General features: G+C 62.1%; 1 protein-coding gene across 1 annotated transcript; it reads left to right on the top strand.

The window, feature by feature from the left end:
* Positions 1 to 7,013: 7,013 nt before the first annotated feature.
* Positions 7,014 to 15,595, top strand: LOC118258381 (bactericidal permeability-increasing protein-like). The gene is given in 16 exon segments (XM_035567147.1): positions 7,014 to 7,128; positions 8,039 to 8,153; positions 8,621 to 8,749; positions 9,103 to 9,258; positions 9,603 to 9,666; positions 11,156 to 11,219; positions 11,574 to 11,669; positions 11,672 to 11,790; positions 11,938 to 12,114; positions 12,321 to 12,380; positions 12,604 to 12,771; positions 13,174 to 13,241; positions 13,377 to 13,425; positions 13,782 to 13,845; positions 14,372 to 14,448; positions 14,985 to 15,595. Coding segments are annotated over 16 exon segments (1,575 nt in total). The 3' UTR covers positions 15,039 to 15,595.
* The last annotated feature ends 59 nt before the right edge of the window (positions 15,596 to 15,654 follow it).

Below are 15,654 nucleotides of genomic sequence, written 5' to 3' on the forward strand. Positions count from 1 at the left end.
CCCGGTGCCCCGCGACGCGGTCCCGGTGCCCCGCAGGCGCTGCGGGGCTGCCGCCACCCCCTGCCCCATCGGCGCGCCCAGGCCGTCGGCCGGGCAGGCTCCCTCCCACCGGCTGCGTCAATGTGGGAAAAAAACAGAAAGAAAGAAAAGAAGAAGAAAAAGAGCGAGCCCCGCTGGCGGGGGAGGGGAGGGGAGGGCGGAGGGGAGGAGAGGGAGGGGAGCGGAGGAGAGGGGAGGGGAGGGGAGGGGAGGGGGAGGGGAGGGAAGGGAGGGGAAGGGAAGGGAAGGGAAGGGAAGGGAAGGGAAGGGAAGGGAAGGGAAGGGAAGGGAAGGGAAGGGAAGGGAAGGGAAGGGAAGGGAAGGGAAGGGAAGGGAAGGGAAGGGAAGGGAAGGGAAGGGAAGGGAAGGGAAGGGAAGGGAAGGGAAGGGAAGGGAAGGGAAGGGAAGGGAAGGAAGGGAAGGGAAGGGAAGGGAAGGGAAGGGAAGGGAAGGGAAGGGAAGGGAAGGGAAGGGAAGGGAAGGGGGCGCAGCAGGGGCTGCCCATGGGACGCGGCGCTCGGGCTCGGTGGCTCCGGCTGCCAGTGCTGCCCGGCCACGGGGTGCCGAGTGGGGTGGCCCTGGGGTGGCCGTGGGACGCCCACAGTCCCGGTGTGGAGCTGTCCCGGTGCCAGCCCCGACGAGCGAAGGTGCCCACGGGGGCCACGCTCCCACCCGCTCCGCTCCCCCCCCACCGAGCCCCCACTGCGGGGCCGCGCTGTCCGGGGCTGCTCCGTGCCGCAGCTCGGGGGGCAGCGGGGCTGCAAAGCCCCCGGCCAGCCCCGTGCCCGGCTGCGTCCCGCTGCACATCGCCGTCCTTCCCAGCACCTGGGACCTGCAAAAGTCTCTGCGTGTGCACGTGCATGCGTACAGCGCGTGTGTGCGAGTGTTCATACGTGCAGGCGTACGCTGATTGTGGTGGATTTCCCCTTTTTAAATAAATACGGGCTGGTGGCTGCCAAAGAGAGCACTTCGCAGCACTCCGAGTTTTTATTTCTGGATTGGCCCAAAGGTAGAGCAGCAGCAAGTGCCTTTGACAGCTCTTTGGGATGATTCAGCAATGGAAAGTACCTATCTGGGGGGCAGAGCAGAGCGGGTGATTAGGCAGCCAGAAGTCGTACAAAAACAATCAGTGCAAGAGCCAGAGCTTCAGGTCCGGTATCTCGCAGTGCAAAGCACGGCCGTTTGGCACAGCTCTCCAGTCCCCCAGGCACAGCACCAGGTGCCCACCTGCCCTCTGCTCCCCGCTCAGGCTGAAGCCGTGCCCACCCTCGTGTTTGCAGGCAAAGGCTCAGGGCTGGCCAGGGCTGGGATGGAGACGAGACCGGGGATGGCTGGCCGGCTGCAGCGTGGGCCGTGGGCTGCCGGGGCAGTCTCGGTAACAAAGATTTCTCCAGGGATTAGCGAGCAGCCGAAGGACACGCTGTGAAAACAAGCCGAGGCGGGAGGAGGTACAGCTGGAGAGCTTGGAGGGAGGAACGGTGCGAGGGAGGGCTTTCTGCGTTTGCCTCCCATTTCCGTGGGAGCAAGCGAGAGCCCTTTTGTCGCCAGTGCAGATCACGAGTGCTGCAGGGCTCAGGCGCCAGCGGCTGTGTGCGGGCAGCGGCTCAGCCGTGGGGAGCGGGGCCGGGGCGCCCGCTGCAGCCCCCTGCAGCCCCCTGCTCGGCTCCAGACCCCCAGGCACTGCCGCAGCTTCATCGACACTGGCACACAGCTGGCCCACGGCCCCAGCCGTCTGCCCAGGAACCCTCACGCCAGTTGGGGCCCACTGGGCCAGCTCCTCCCTTCCCCACCAGCCGCCAATTGCTCCTTTAATTGCGTTAGTTCACATACTCTGCTTCAGCCTTTTTACAGATTGCCTGAGCGTGGGGTAGGAGGGAGCATGAGATCATGCTCTGGCCTTCTCTAATTGCCTGGTTACCTCTGAAGCGAGCCCAAGAACTCGCTTTGGCTTCTGTGCCTTCTGAAAGCTGCTGCACGCAGGCGGGGGGTGGCTGAGGGGTCCCGCACCAGCAACTGGGGCGAGCAGGAGAGGACGGCCTGATGTGAAGCCTGGTGGGACCCCCACCCTGGTGGGACTCCCACCCTGGGCCCTGCAGCGTCCCTGAGGCCAGCAGCTCCCTGCCTGGCCGTGGGTTCCTCTTTTCTGGGGTGCTCGCCCTGTGAATGCCCCCAGCATGGCAGGGTCTGGCCCCGCACCCCGCAGAGCAGCTCCCTGCACCCTCCTGCTGCCCTGGGACAGCCAGGTGGGGGGCAGGGGGGCAGGGGCCAGGCCTGCCCAGCAAAGGGCAGAGCTTCTGGGGGCCTCCCGGGACCCCTGGCCCCATGAGCTCACCCTCCTCTTCGGCTCCCTTTCTCCACCTCCTGTTTTGCCCGAGCAGCTGCTGGGGCAGGCTGCATGTGGCCTCTCGCCCTGCCCCTCCGGCGGCACAGAGCCACCATTCAGACCCCCCCTCCCCAGCCCTGGCTCTGCCCGAGGTCATCATTCCTGCATTTTTATTTTTACTTTTCTGCAAAATCACCCCCTCTGCTCTCCGCGTCCCCTTTTGTCTCCCCGAGGCTCCCAGACATCGTGCCGGGAGGTGGCGTGCCCTGGGGGGGGGGGCAGCGTGTTGGGGTGCTGGCAGCCCCCGGTGGGTGGGGGACGCCCTGGCTGTGGAGCTGCTCTGGGGGGCCCTGGGACAGCACCAGGACGCTGGGGCAGAGGCAGAGCGCGGGTGGTGAGCCCGGCGGTGGGGAAGGTCCCGGGGGCCAAGCTCCCGCTGGGAGCCTCATTGCTTGCGGCCAAACCCCTGCACCCAGGGTCCTCATCTGCAAATTGACACTTCTCGCTGCGCCCCCCCGTTTTTAGCTCTTGTGTCCCCGAGCGTGTCCGGTCACTTGTCTTTGATGCAGCCGTCAGGGCTGGCGTCAGCTGGTGACCCTGCGCTGGCTGAGAGCCTTCCCTGCCTCCCAGGAACAGCCGGAGCTGGGTCACGCCGGTCCTGCAGCTGGGAAAACAGCGTCGGGGGAGCCCCCACGCTGCCTGACTGTATTTTTAGGTGCTGCTGGATTGAAGGCTGAGGGGGGCTCACAGCAGCAGGTGAGGGTGGGAAGTGGCGGTGATTCGGCACACGGGCTGGAGCCACAGCCCCCGGCACCCCAATGCTGACGGCATTTCGCAGAGGTGTGGGTGACATCCCTGCAGCTCCAGGGACATCCATGGTGGCCCCAGGTCCTGGGCAGAGCCCTCTGGCCCTGTTGGTGGCAAAGGGGAGTTGTGGATAGAGGGAGGGTTTTATTCCTGGCTGTGGACTTCCCTTGTTCCAGGTTCCCTCTGAAACTGGCTGGGTTGCTCTCACTTTTTTGCTGAGTGCCCCCGGGGTTTCCCCACAGTTTCCCCATTAGAGCGTTTGCCAGACCACAGCTGGGCTTTGTGGCCACAAATAAAAGCCAGATAAGCCAGCAGCAGAGATACCTCTGGCACCAGCGCTGCTCGTCTTTGATGTGGCCGTCCGGGCTGGCGTCAGCTGGTGACCGGGTGCTGGCAGAGAGCCATCGCCACGGGGAAGTCCCGTGGTGTTTGTGGCACCGCACACAATAGATGTGGATGGGTTTCCTCACCAAAGTCTCGTGCCTGGGTGTCCTGCTCGCTGCCTAAAGAGTGGTGGCCTGGCCGCACATGCTGCCTTTGCCAGCAGCAGTGGGGCACAGGCCGTGCACCCACCGTGGCCACACCAGCAATGCTGGGGATGGAGCAGGGCCGCAGCCAAAGCCCGGGTCCCCTCTGAGAGCCCAAGGACACAATTGCAGGATGGGTTTGGCCATTGCATCACGTAGGAGATGTGGAAAGAGCTGTGAGCAGGACCGGGAACTGCCTGCACGTGGCAAGGAGCATGTGCGGCCATAGGACAACGTGATGGGGGAGAAGGATGGCAGGGGGACGGCAGCACACAGGTCCTGAGCCGTGTCCCAGGGCAGCTGGCAGAGAGGAACCTCCTGGCTTTGCCAGGCAATGCTGTGCACTGCCCAGCAAGCCCCGTGCCCCCGTGGGGTGGCCAGGCCCAGCTCTGGCAGCCCTGGGGAGCAGAGCAGCCCCCCGAGCCTTTCCCCGCCAAGTGGCCGGGCCGGCCCGGGTTTTGCAGTTAATTCACTGCTGTCACCCCCAGCAGGAAGCACTGCCGGGACTAGCCCTTGGTGTTGGGTGTTAGAAGTGGTTCCAACTGTTCCTTGACAAACACGGGATTGTTTGGTCAGGCTTCGTGCTGTGTTTTTTCAGTTCAACTTTAAAATTTGCTCAAAGCCAGAAGGAAAACGTCGTGTTTGTGCTTCCTCAGCATGCTGCCCCCCATGAAATTTCATTTCTCCTCACGGAAGAGGTTCTGGTTCCTTAATGCTCACCCTGAGTGTCTTAAATATCATTTTGAAACTGCCCCGCAGAGATGCCGTGCCACAAACGTGCAGCTCCGGGGAGTTCCTCCTTCACTGCGAGCAAGACTCAGCAAAAAGCTGAAATAGGGCTTTGGCTCTTGAACCTTCTCCTCTGCTCTAGGCTTCCTCTTTTTGTGTACAACGAGTTCTGCCCTGGGGCTCCTGGGCACCAGGGATGTGTTGGGGCCGGTGCTGATGGCTCCAGGCAGCCCACGGAGCATCCCGTGGGACGCGGCTCTCCCCCAGGCCGTGTGCCCTGTGCTGGCAGGCACTGTCACCACCCGGCCTGCCGGGCCACTGGGTCCCGTGTGGGCTCCTGCTGCTGCTGCTGCCTTGTGGCACAGCCCCAGCAGCCAGACCCGAAGGGGCAGGGCTGGCCCATCACGCTCACCAAACCGGCGGCTCGGGGACACGGAGACTGCGGTCCTGCTCCCCAAAGCCTCGTCTGCAAGTTTGGTGTGCGCTTGTCGCGCGCGGGCGAGGCAGCCTGCAACTATGGGGAAGAAAGACAAAAGGATCTGAGGTCCCCGGTCTCGCCAGCGCTGAGCCTCCCTGTGCCGGAGCCTCCAGCAAAGGCATCCCAGGCTCTGCGGCCCTGCCTGGGCTGCGCTGGGCAGGCAGCTGCTCTCCAGGCTCCGTGGCACAGTCATGCCAGGCCGCTGTGCTTGAGCAATAGCTGGATTTCACAAGTGCTTAATGAAGGGATGTTGCCTCTGGACAGATAGGAGAGCTGGGCGATCACCAGTCACATGAAGTTTAACGAAAGCAAGTGCCGGGTCCTGCACCTGAGACGGGGTAACCCTGGCTATACGTACAGACTGGGAGACGAGATGCTGGAGAGCAGCCCCGCAGAGAGGGATCTGGGGGTTGTGGTTGACAGCAAGTTGAATATGAGCCAGCAGTGTGCCCTGGCAGCCAGGAGGGCCAACCGTATCCTGGGGTGCATCAAGCACGGCATTGCGAGTCGGTCGAGGGAAGTGATTGTCCCGCTCTACTCTGCGCTGGTGCGGCCTCACCTCGAGTACTGTGTGCAGTTCTGGGCACCACAGTACAAAAAGGACATTAAACTGTTGGAGAGTGTCCAGAGGAGGGCGACGAAGATGGTGAAGGGCCTAGAGGGGAAGACATAAGAGGAGTGGCTGAGGTCACTGGGCCTGTTCAGCCTGGAGAAGAGGAGGCTGAGGGGAGACCTCACTGCGGCCTACAGCTTCGTGGCGAGGGGGAGTTGCGGGGCAGGTGACCTATTCTCCATAAACACCAGTGATAGGACCTGCGGGAACGGTGTTAAGCTGAGGCAGGAGAAGTTTAGGCTGGACATCAGGAAGAGGTTCTTCACCGAGAGGGTGGTCGCACACTGGAACAGGCTCCCCAGGGAAGGAGTCACTGCACCAAGCCTGTCTGAATTTAAGAAGAGATTGGACTATGCACTTAGACATATGGTCTAAACTTTTGGGTAGACCTATGCGGTGCCAGGAGTTGGACTTGGTGATCCTTATGGGTCCCTTCCAACTCGGGATATTCTGTGATTCTATGATTCTGTGAACTAGGACTTCCCTGGATACAGGGAGAGATCTGCCCGCATCAGCTGCTGAGGACTTCCTTTGCTGCTTCCAGAAAGGAAAATAAAAGCCAAACACTTCTAAATCACTGTTTCTTCCACCAGCTCTCGTAGTGGTGGCCAGGGAGCAGCAGGGCTGCTGGGCTCTGCAGAAAGCCCAAGGCAGCAGGGGGGCTCTGCCCTGCCCACCCCTGCCCCACAGACTGCTGCCTCCCCGCCTCGCTGCACCCCCTCGTGCGCCCGTCGTGAGCCCAAGAGCTGTGGCACCTGGGACCCCAGAAATTTTGCATCTGGTGCTCATTTGTGGTACAAGAGACATCTCCTGGGCATGGCTGCTGCTGGGCAGAGCTCTGGGGCTGGGGTCGGGAGGTGCGCGGGCACCCTTCAATGCTCGATTCCGTCACCCCTCGGCCCCGTTGTGGCCACCCAACCTGAGGTGAGGGCCTCTTGGCCAGCCCCTGGGTGTGAGGTGACTTGGGATTTTCTTGCAGGAGGCAAAAAGACGTAACTTTAGCGCTTGTTGTGCCCCAAGGCTGTTCCACTGGTAATGCTACAACCAGCGCCTTGGACGGGTCTGGGTCGTGCTGGTGGCAGCTATTAGGGCAGAGTAGGGGCCCCGTGGGGCAGGACAGGGGCAGCCTTTGCTGGGTAGAGGGCAAAGCAACCGGGCAGGGCAAAAAGCAAACAACTGCCCCATAAACTCAGCCAGCAGCAGGGAGCCGAAGCCAGCGGCTCGTCTGTGCCCCGGGTGGCTGCTGCTGTGGGGAGGGGCTGCGTGCCCCTGGCACGGGGCTGGGGCCGTTACCTCCTGGTCCTTGCCGGCCTTCCCTGCTGCTCTGGAAGCGGGGCAGCGGCCAAGCAGGAAGCACCAGGCTGAGGGGATGCCCCGTGTGGGCTGCAAAAGCGGATCTGCATCCTGCTTCGTCCGCAGTTCCCCTTTTGGTGTGGATATAAAGGCGGTGTGGGCAGAGAGAGCCAGGCAGCAGCACGGCAGCATCGGGCAGCCAGGATGGGAGTGCGGAGCATTTTGGTGGCCAGCACGGTGCTGGCTTTGGGTCTGGCGCTCACTGGGGCCACCAACCCTGGCTTTGTGGTCAGGATCACCCAGGCAGGCTTGGACTACGGTGGGTTCGGCTCCTGATCTCCCTCCTCTCTTGCAGGTGCTGGCGGCTGAGGTGCAGAGCCGGGTGCTCGTGCAGTTCCAGGGCAGGACAGAGACAGCCTCGGCCATGCGTGCCAAAGGCAGCATCGCCCTGATGTCCCCATCTGCCCCTGCCGCTGTCTCCATCGAGTCTGTGCAGAGCAGCCAGACCCTGCGGGGGGCTGGGGGCTGCACCCAGGTGCCGATGGGGGAGACCCCGGCTCGAGGAGGCACAGGGCTGGCGGGGCGGGACGGTGCTGTGCTCATGGCACGCATCCAGGCAGCCGAGCCCGAGCCCCGGAGGAGAGAGCTGCGGTGGAGGGAGGCGGTGGGGAGGTGCCAGGAGGGCAGTGACGGAGATGGATGGGCTCTGTGTTGGGTTTATTGAGGCAGGCAGGGCCCCGGCTCCAGCGGAGCGCTGTTATGGATTGAAATACACTGTGTGAGAAACAGCTCATTTACCCAGCGGCTTTGCTAGCTGTCGGGAGAGGAGGACGTGACTCCCCTTCCCAGATGGACGCAGGGCTGCAGCACTCGCCCACACCCCAGGACAGGGGCTCCACCTGGCTTTGCCCGCTGGCACCGGGCACGGAGCAGCACAGAGCCTGGGCACCTCCTGCACGGGACCAGCTCCTCCTTTCTCCTGCTGCCTGGCCACACCGGGCTGCCCAGCTGCCACCTTCCGCAGGGCTTGCAAGTGGGCAGACACCAGGCGATGCCTGCACACTTGCAGGGCTCTGTGCTGCACCAAGATTAGCTTCAGCAACAGCTTGCACAGTGGAGAGCAGCCAGGCCACTGGTGTTTCCTTTAACCCTTTTGCCATGCTCCTGTTGCACGCTCCTGGCTCCCTTGGGAGGCGCGTGACCATGATGCTGTCCCTTTGCCCCCGCAGCCAAGCAGCACGGGGTTGCTATGTTGGAGAAGGAGCTGGCCCAGCTGAAGCTGCAAGACATCTCAGGTGAATCCCGAATCCGGATCTTGGGGAAGGTGCGCTACGAGATCTCCAGGTGAGCCCTGCCAGTGGCTTAGAGCGACTTGCTGCCCTCCCAGCCCCTGCGGGGAGCCTGGAGGGCCTCGGGGGAGCAGGGGGCGCCGGAGCAGTGAGGGCTGTCCTCTGCCCTGCAGCTCCCAAAATGTTGGCCCTGTCCTCGGTGAAGGGATGCCTCACCTCAGGAACCCACCTAGCATGAGCCCAGCCTGCGGGGTCCTGGGGTCCCAGCTCCTTGCCACCCCCTTGCAGCTCTCCTCCCGCTGCTGCCCTGGGTGTCCAGCACTGAGGAGCTGCTCTCACGGTGCCACAGGGACCGTGCTCCCAAAGGCACTGCTCTGCCCACGCAGTGCTGTTCCTTGGCAGGATGGGAGCTGGGGATGCTGCTGGCACGGTGCCTTCACTCCTGCCCTCCCCAGCTGGGCACCCAGCGTGAGGCACCCCCTCTCACACGCCTTTACTTTTATTTTATTTTTTATGTTTTAGACTGAACCTTCGCAATTTCCAGTTGCCGCACTCGCAGATTTCCCTGGTCCCCAACCAGGGCCTGCAAGTCTCCATCTCCAACGCCTTTGCTGAGCTGGACGGGAACTGGCGTGTGAAGCTGCGCTTCCTGTGGGTACTCGGCTGTCCCTGCGCACAGCCCCTTCCCTGGCTCAGGCACCTCACTCTGCATTTCCCTCTCTGAATCTGGACAGGCTTTTTTCCCTCCTCTGCCTCCTTCGTGGTTTGGGCAGCTCTTGCTTTGTTACCTGCAGATGTCCTGACCCCCCCAGCTGGGCTGCAGCTGCTTTAGTCCCGCCGCCTGTGAGCCCCTAGCCGTGGGGGAGCACCGCAAGGTCCCTCTCCCCATGCCAGGGCACCCACGGCTGGCCAGGCAGCAGCCATGCCTCTTGCAAATGGTCGGGGAGATAACGTGAGCGCCATCTCCCCTCTCGTCCCCTTTCTTGTCCTCCCTCTCCCTGCAGCCGGCAGCATGGGTCATTCAACCTGAAGCTGTCGCACGTCTACATCAAGACCATCCTGAAGCTGGGCAGAGATGCCTCTGGGAAGCCAACAATTGATATCTCTGCCTGCAGCACCAGTGTCTCCAATGTCCGCATACGCTTTTCAGGCAGATTGAGGTAACATCACCGTGAAGGCCTAGAAATCCTGCGTGTTAGCAAAGCTGAGGTGGGAAGGTGGCTGCCAGGCGCAGTAGGTGCTTGAATCTGCTCTGAGTTTGTCCTGCTGTGGTTGCACATTTAAGGGAGAAGTTCTGGGGCAGTCACGAGACTTGTATGCATGTTGTTTACGAGCAGGTTTGTTTGCAAATGTAAACCCTGAGTCAAAGCTTGACTCCAGGCTGGCATGGGAATGGCGTTCCCTAGTGTCCCACAGCTCCAGTGTCTCCCTTTCCTGCACAAATACTTCTGCAGCATCCTCTGAGATAGAGCAAAAATGACTCCCTCTCTGTTTTTCTCTGCAGTTGGCTTTACAACCTCTTCCACAAAACCATTGAGTCCAAATTCAAGAAAAACTTGGAGGACAAGGTACGTGAAAGAAGCTCGGTAGAGCTCCAGGCTTTCTGGTGATCTGTAGCCCTCACTTGTAGCAGGTGTTTCAAGGGCTCAGGTCACACCTACGGATTTAAGCAGGGCCAGAGCGTGCGGGCACATTGCTGATTTGGTGGAAGCTGTGAGGAATGGGCACATGCTAAGTGCAGCCCCCATAGCATCATGTGGCTCGGGCTGGATTCTAAACCTGCAGCGTTTGCCAAAGCCCAGTATAATTGGTTCCCAATTAACAAATGCTTCTCTTTCCATGTGGTCAGTTAGTTAGATCTTATGCCTCGGCCAAACTCATTGTAACAGAGGAAACCCGCTCAGAGCTGCCCTTTAAATGGCCTGCGCGCATACGTGCTTTTGGGAGCAACAGGTTAGACATCCTCTTCTCTGGATTTCAGCTGCTTGCCGTCTTGTTGTAATGGGGTGCACCAGGGAAGCCCTGGTACCTTCAGCCCTGTACAAAAGCCTACATGCAGGAGACTCGCGTCAAGACATGGAAACAAGCTGTTAGCAATAATTACTACAAGGCTCGCTGGCATGAGCTACAACCTCCCCGGCCGTGAACCTTGCTCAGGAAGGAGGCAGTTGGAGAGCAGGCGAATCCCACCCTGCCGCAGGTCGGGTCCCGGCCGCGGCGCATTTGGCTCTGGCCGATGCCATCTCGTGCTGCCTGGGGGCCACCTGGAGCCCTGGCAGCAGATGGGCTGGCAGCAGGAGCGAGGCTGGGGCCGGGCAGAAAGGCTTTCATGCTGCGGTATCTCCTGGAAGGAGGCAGCCGGGGAATCTGCCCCAGCAGCCCGGCCGAGCCCCTTCGCCAGACACGCGTTTCTCCAGGGGCTTTCTCCCTGCTTGAGATGGAGCAGAGGAGAGGCCAGGGCTGGGAGTGCTGCAGGACCCTGCTCAGCCCTGTCCCTGCCCCGATCTTGCTCCAGCCACCTGTGGGCACCTGCAGCTCTTGCTGCGGGGCTGGGCAGTGCCCTGCCCCAGGGGCCAGGAGGGACCTGGGGGTCCAGCACCTGCAGACAAATACGGACTTGATGATCTCTGTAGGTCCCTTCCAAGTGAACAGTTCTGTCCCGTTCAGTTCTGTTCTATGAGTCTATGATTCTGTTCTACTAGGCAGGGGGACAAGCAGCTTACCAGCAAGCCTCTGCTGGTAAAGTCATGCCCAAGGCTCCATCCCTCCTCTTCCTCCCGGCAGTGCAGCCAGCCACCGGGTGTTGCCAGCGCGGCCGCTGCTCCTCCAGAGCTCCGCGTCTCGCTGTCAGCTGCTGCCAGCTGGCTGCCTGGTCAGGCAGATGATGGCCTCATCCTGCGTGGGGGTTCTTGTGCCAGTATGGCGTTGGAAGCGAGCAGGCTTTTGCAAAGAATACAAACAGCACTGGGCAGCAGAGCACGTGCCCGAGGCTTCCACCCGGGGCTGTGTGCCCCAGCAGAGCCAGGCTGCTGAGCTCCCTTGCCTTTGTTTCCCCAGGTCTGCGGAAGCCTGAGTAGCTCTGTCAGAAGATACCTACAGCCTTACCTCCAGACCGTACCAGGTACTGCACAAGCACTGCACGGGGCTTGGGGAGCGTTTTTTCCTAGCATTTCCTGGCCACGGGGATGGTGTTTTACCTTGTGCCCACTCTCCATTTCTTTGTATTTCCACACACGTGCCGGGAGCTGGGGAGCACCACACAGCAGAGTTGTCACCATGCACTCAGTCCTCCCACAGGGAGAGACGGTGCCAAGACAGGGCACCCGCACGCAGCCTCCCCTGAGCCGTGCCCCAGGGCTGGTGGAGCACGGGCTGCCTCGGCAAGGGGACCCGGATGGTGTCCCAGGTCCAGGAATTAGTTTGCATGGCTGAGAAACAGAGTGAAGAGGAAAATGCAATTTTTATTTCTAAACAGAAGCAAACGCACGTGAAACTGCTATAGTGCTGTTGTACCAGGGAGCCGGGGCAAGGCTCTGCCCAGGCATCAGCGGAGGCAAGCTGCTCCTGGCTCTCGCTCACCCTCTGCCCCGTGTCTTGCAGTAACAGCCAAGATAGATGCCGTGGCTGGGATCGATTACTCCTTGACAGCACCCCCGGTTGCCACTGCCCAGTTCCTCAATGCGGACCTGAAGGTGAGAGGCTGCCCTCGGGAAGCTCAGTGTGGCTGATGCCGTTGCAGGGGGCAGGAGGGAGGCGGGGGTCAGTCACCGCCTGCAAATGCCATTCCCCAGCCTGGCTGAGCCCCACCAGCCCTGCTTCACCCACTCCCGTCCTTCCAGGGCGAATGCTTCTCCCTGGCACAACACACCGCCATCCCCTTCACGCCGCCAGCGCTGGCCTTTCCTCCTGATCACAGCCGCATGGTTTACTTCGGGGTCTCCAGCTACTTCTTCAACACCGCCAGCTTCGCCTACCACACGGCTGGGGCACTGGTCTTTGAAATCACAGACTCCATGGTAAGGAGGCGAGGTGGGATGGGGTCAGCGGCTGGCAGACTCGCAGGGCTCCTCTGCCACCGTCTCCTCCACACTTTTCAACGGAGCTGCTCTGGGCGCAGAGCAGGGGCTGAGGTGTCCTTGCTGCACGCACGAGGTGCACGAGGGGCTGATCCTGCCCCAGCGCCATGCTGCGTTGCCGGGCAGTAACCGTCCTCCACCCGCAGATCCCGAAGGACATCGAATTCCGTTTGAACACCTCCACCTTTGCGGCCTTCCTTCCCCAGGTGAGCCCCAGCCCTGCCCGGCACAGGCTCTGTGCGAGGCGGCCCCCCAGAGAGCCCAGCCCCAGGTTCCCAGCGAGGGGGAGCCGCAGCGGGGCCGTGCTCTGGGTGCTGCATCCCTGCACTCCGTGGGCTGCTGGCATGGGAAGGAGCTCGGCAGCAGCAGGCTGCAGAGCCACGGGAGGTTTTGTGCTGCGGTTCCTCCCCTCTCCCTGCTCCTTTGCAGCTGGACGAGATGTACCCCAACATGCCAATGAAGTTGAGGCTGTCCGCTCCCTCCGCCCCGTTCCTGAGCATCGGAACAAACGGGGTCTCGCTCCAGCCTGTTGTGGACATCCAGGCTTACGCCATCTATCCCAACGGCAACCTGGCCCCCCTCTTCCTCCTCAGCTTGGTGAGTTGGGGTCCAGGGCTGCGGTGGGGTCACTGGTCCCGGCTGGGAGCCCCTCGCACAGCCTCAGTCTGCCGTGGTGCCCCATGAGCACTGCCTGCACCTCAGTGAGCAACGGTGGGAGCTCCCGAGCTGTGCAGCACCCTCCCGTCATGTTTGGCGATCCTGTGCCATCCGTGCCGTGCTCCTGCTTGAGAGGTGCCTCCTGAAACCAGCCCAGTCGGGTACATGGAGCACCCCAGCAGAAATGCCCGAGCTCACAAACGCCGGTTTTCACGCTGGGTGCGAGCGGGGCCCTGACTGCAGGGCGGTCTGGCTGCCTTTGGGCTGCTCTGAGCCATTCCCCCTGTGCCTGTTTCGGGGGGAGCCGGGTGGGCACTGCCAGAGCTCTGCCTCTTTCCCCAGACAGGCAACGTGTCTGCCACCGCGGACGTGAGGTCCGGCCGCATGGTTGGGAGCCTGGCCCTGGGCAGGTGAGCTGCAGGTCCCGGTGAAGCTGCTGCTGAGGGGGGTGCCGGGGATGGGGACCTGGGGCAGAGGGGATGAGCTGGGGCTGGAGGGAGCGGGAAGGGCACAGGCACTGCAAAGCACCGCTTCTCTCCGCACAGGATGAAGCTCACGCTGAAGCATTCAAATGTCGGCACTGGCACTTTCGAGGTAAGCTGTCCCTGACCATGACCAGAGACCCCAGCATGGAGGTGGGAGCCTGCCAGGTGCTGAGGAAGGGACTCACCCCCTCACACGCACCACCTAGGGATGCTGACCCCACGGGCACCTCCCGTACCAGCCTGTGAGACTGGGCGAGGGAGCAGAGCCGGCCACTATCCCCTTTTTCACCCCTATGCTTCCTACTCCACCAGCATGGCACAGGCAAAACCACAAGTCTCTGGTGAAGCGTGCACCCATCCCAGCTTCTCCTTTATTTTACTCTTCCTAATTAACCTCTGGGATCTGGTCACCTGCTCTCCCACAGACTAAGGCTCTTTTCCTTCTCCCTCTCTCTGCATCTCCAGGTGAAAACGGTGCAGTCAATAATGAACATAGTTGCCTCCAGTATCCTGCTCCCACGTCTTAATGGTAATAACCTGCTGAGGGGAAAGGGGCTGCTGGAACAGACACCAGTCAGGTCACTCTATCAGGGCAGGCCCAGTTTGTTAACTAAGCCCCTGTTGCCAGGCCTGCTCAGAAGGTAAAACCTGCAGAGAGGAGGCAGCAGCGCCTGGCGTGTTTGGGGTTGGCAGAGGAGGGCTGTGGGTAACTGAGTGCGGGAGCCTCTCCGCACTGTGACACGCATCCAGAAGTGAACGCAATGGAAAAAATGAGCCTGACACACATCCTAATGCGTTCCAGGCCCTCTCCCCCGCTCGCTGCTTCTCATTACAGCTGAACAAATCAGCCCAGAGCTGGGCTGGAGGCTGCCAGGGGCCCAGCACAACGTGAAGCCCCCAGACCTTAGTGTAGCCCGGAGGAACTCCCTCTGCCTTCCCAGGGCATGGGGGGGCAAAGGAAGGGCCGGGGGTAGGAAGTGGCCTCCTGCTTTGCACAGCCCCTTGCTCCCTCTTGCTTCTCGTTCCAACACAGCTGTGTGTGTTTTCTTTTCCAGAGAGACTAGGTAAGGGCTTCCCTCTGCCACTACCAGCCCAAGTACAGCTCTCCGATCTCCTCGTGCAGTTTCATGAGGTGAGTGGAGGGTCCGGAGCCTGTCCTGCCACTCGTCCCCGAGAGGCAGGGGTCAGGCGAGGTGCCCTGAGAAGGGGGAGGAAGCAAATTTCATGCACAGCGGTGGCTCAGGCAGGGCTGCGTTCCGCAGATTTTAAGACCGGGGCCTGAATTTCCCACGACGCTTTTTATAGTAAGCAGAGCTCCGCGGCAGCTCGGCCCCAAGCCTGACGGGGCTCTGCGTGTGGCGGCTGAGTAGCTGCAGCCCAGGATGCGGCTGCGTGCGGTGGGACCCAGGCAGGAGGGAGGAATCCTGCGCTTCGGGGGGCCTGGGGAGGCCCCGGAGGAGTGCCACTGACTGGATGCTGGATGTTTATGGCGGGGTGTGGCTGTGAAACATCTTCGGAGCCCTTCCGGAGCTAAAATTAGCCACCAAGGATGGCAGAACCACAATGCCCACGCTCCCTCCCCAAAGCGGGCGGGTGATGAGCAGGGCTGGCTCTAACAGCAAAGCAGCTGCAAGGATGCATCACAGACTTCCCCTCTCCTTCTCCTAGAATTTCCTGCTGTTTGGAGCAAACGTTCGCTACCAGCCCAGGCAAGGCAGATAGATGACCAAAGCGACCTTCAGCACCGACAACGCCCCCCTCTCGCCTGCCCCGTGCTGCCCCTCCGAGGGGACCCGGTTCCCGTCCCGCACCCCTGGCTCCCCCCCGCCGTCCCCGCCGCCGAGACGGCAAACAAACGGTTCTGCCAGAACGTGACTCATCGGCCGCCCCAGCCCGAGCAGCCAGAGGACAAACCGCAGACGCGCAGGCCAGGGCCAGAACCGCCCGAGGGGCCGAGCCCCACGGCCCGGGCTGGGCTGAGGGGACCGCGGGAGCCCGGGGGTCCCTGCCCACCCCAAATCGCCGCTGCTGCGGGTCCTGGGCCCTCTCCTGCCCTGGCCCCGAGGGGCCACCGACCACCACGCTGCTGGGGCCGACGGAGCCGAGGCTCGGGACGAGGCCTGGCGGCGGCGGCTTCCCCTCCTGCACGTGCTTCACCTTCACCGAGCGCTTCCCCGCGGTGCTGTACAAAGCCTTGCTCAGTCGGGGGGCTTCCAGCGCCCTCGCGGGGGCTGCGCCCCGCTCTGAGCCTTTGATATAAAATACAACATGGAAATCGCTCCCGTTACCGCGTTGTTATAACGCCCTTCGTGCACCTCCCACCGGGGCGGAGAGGCGG

The sequence above is a fragment of the Cygnus atratus genome, chromosome 16 (assembly GCF_013377495.2).
Source record: "Cygnus atratus isolate AKBS03 ecotype Queensland, Australia chromosome 16, CAtr_DNAZoo_HiC_assembly, whole genome shotgun sequence".
NCBI classification, from domain to species: Eukaryota; Metazoa; Chordata; class Aves; order Anseriformes; family Anatidae; genus Cygnus; species Cygnus atratus.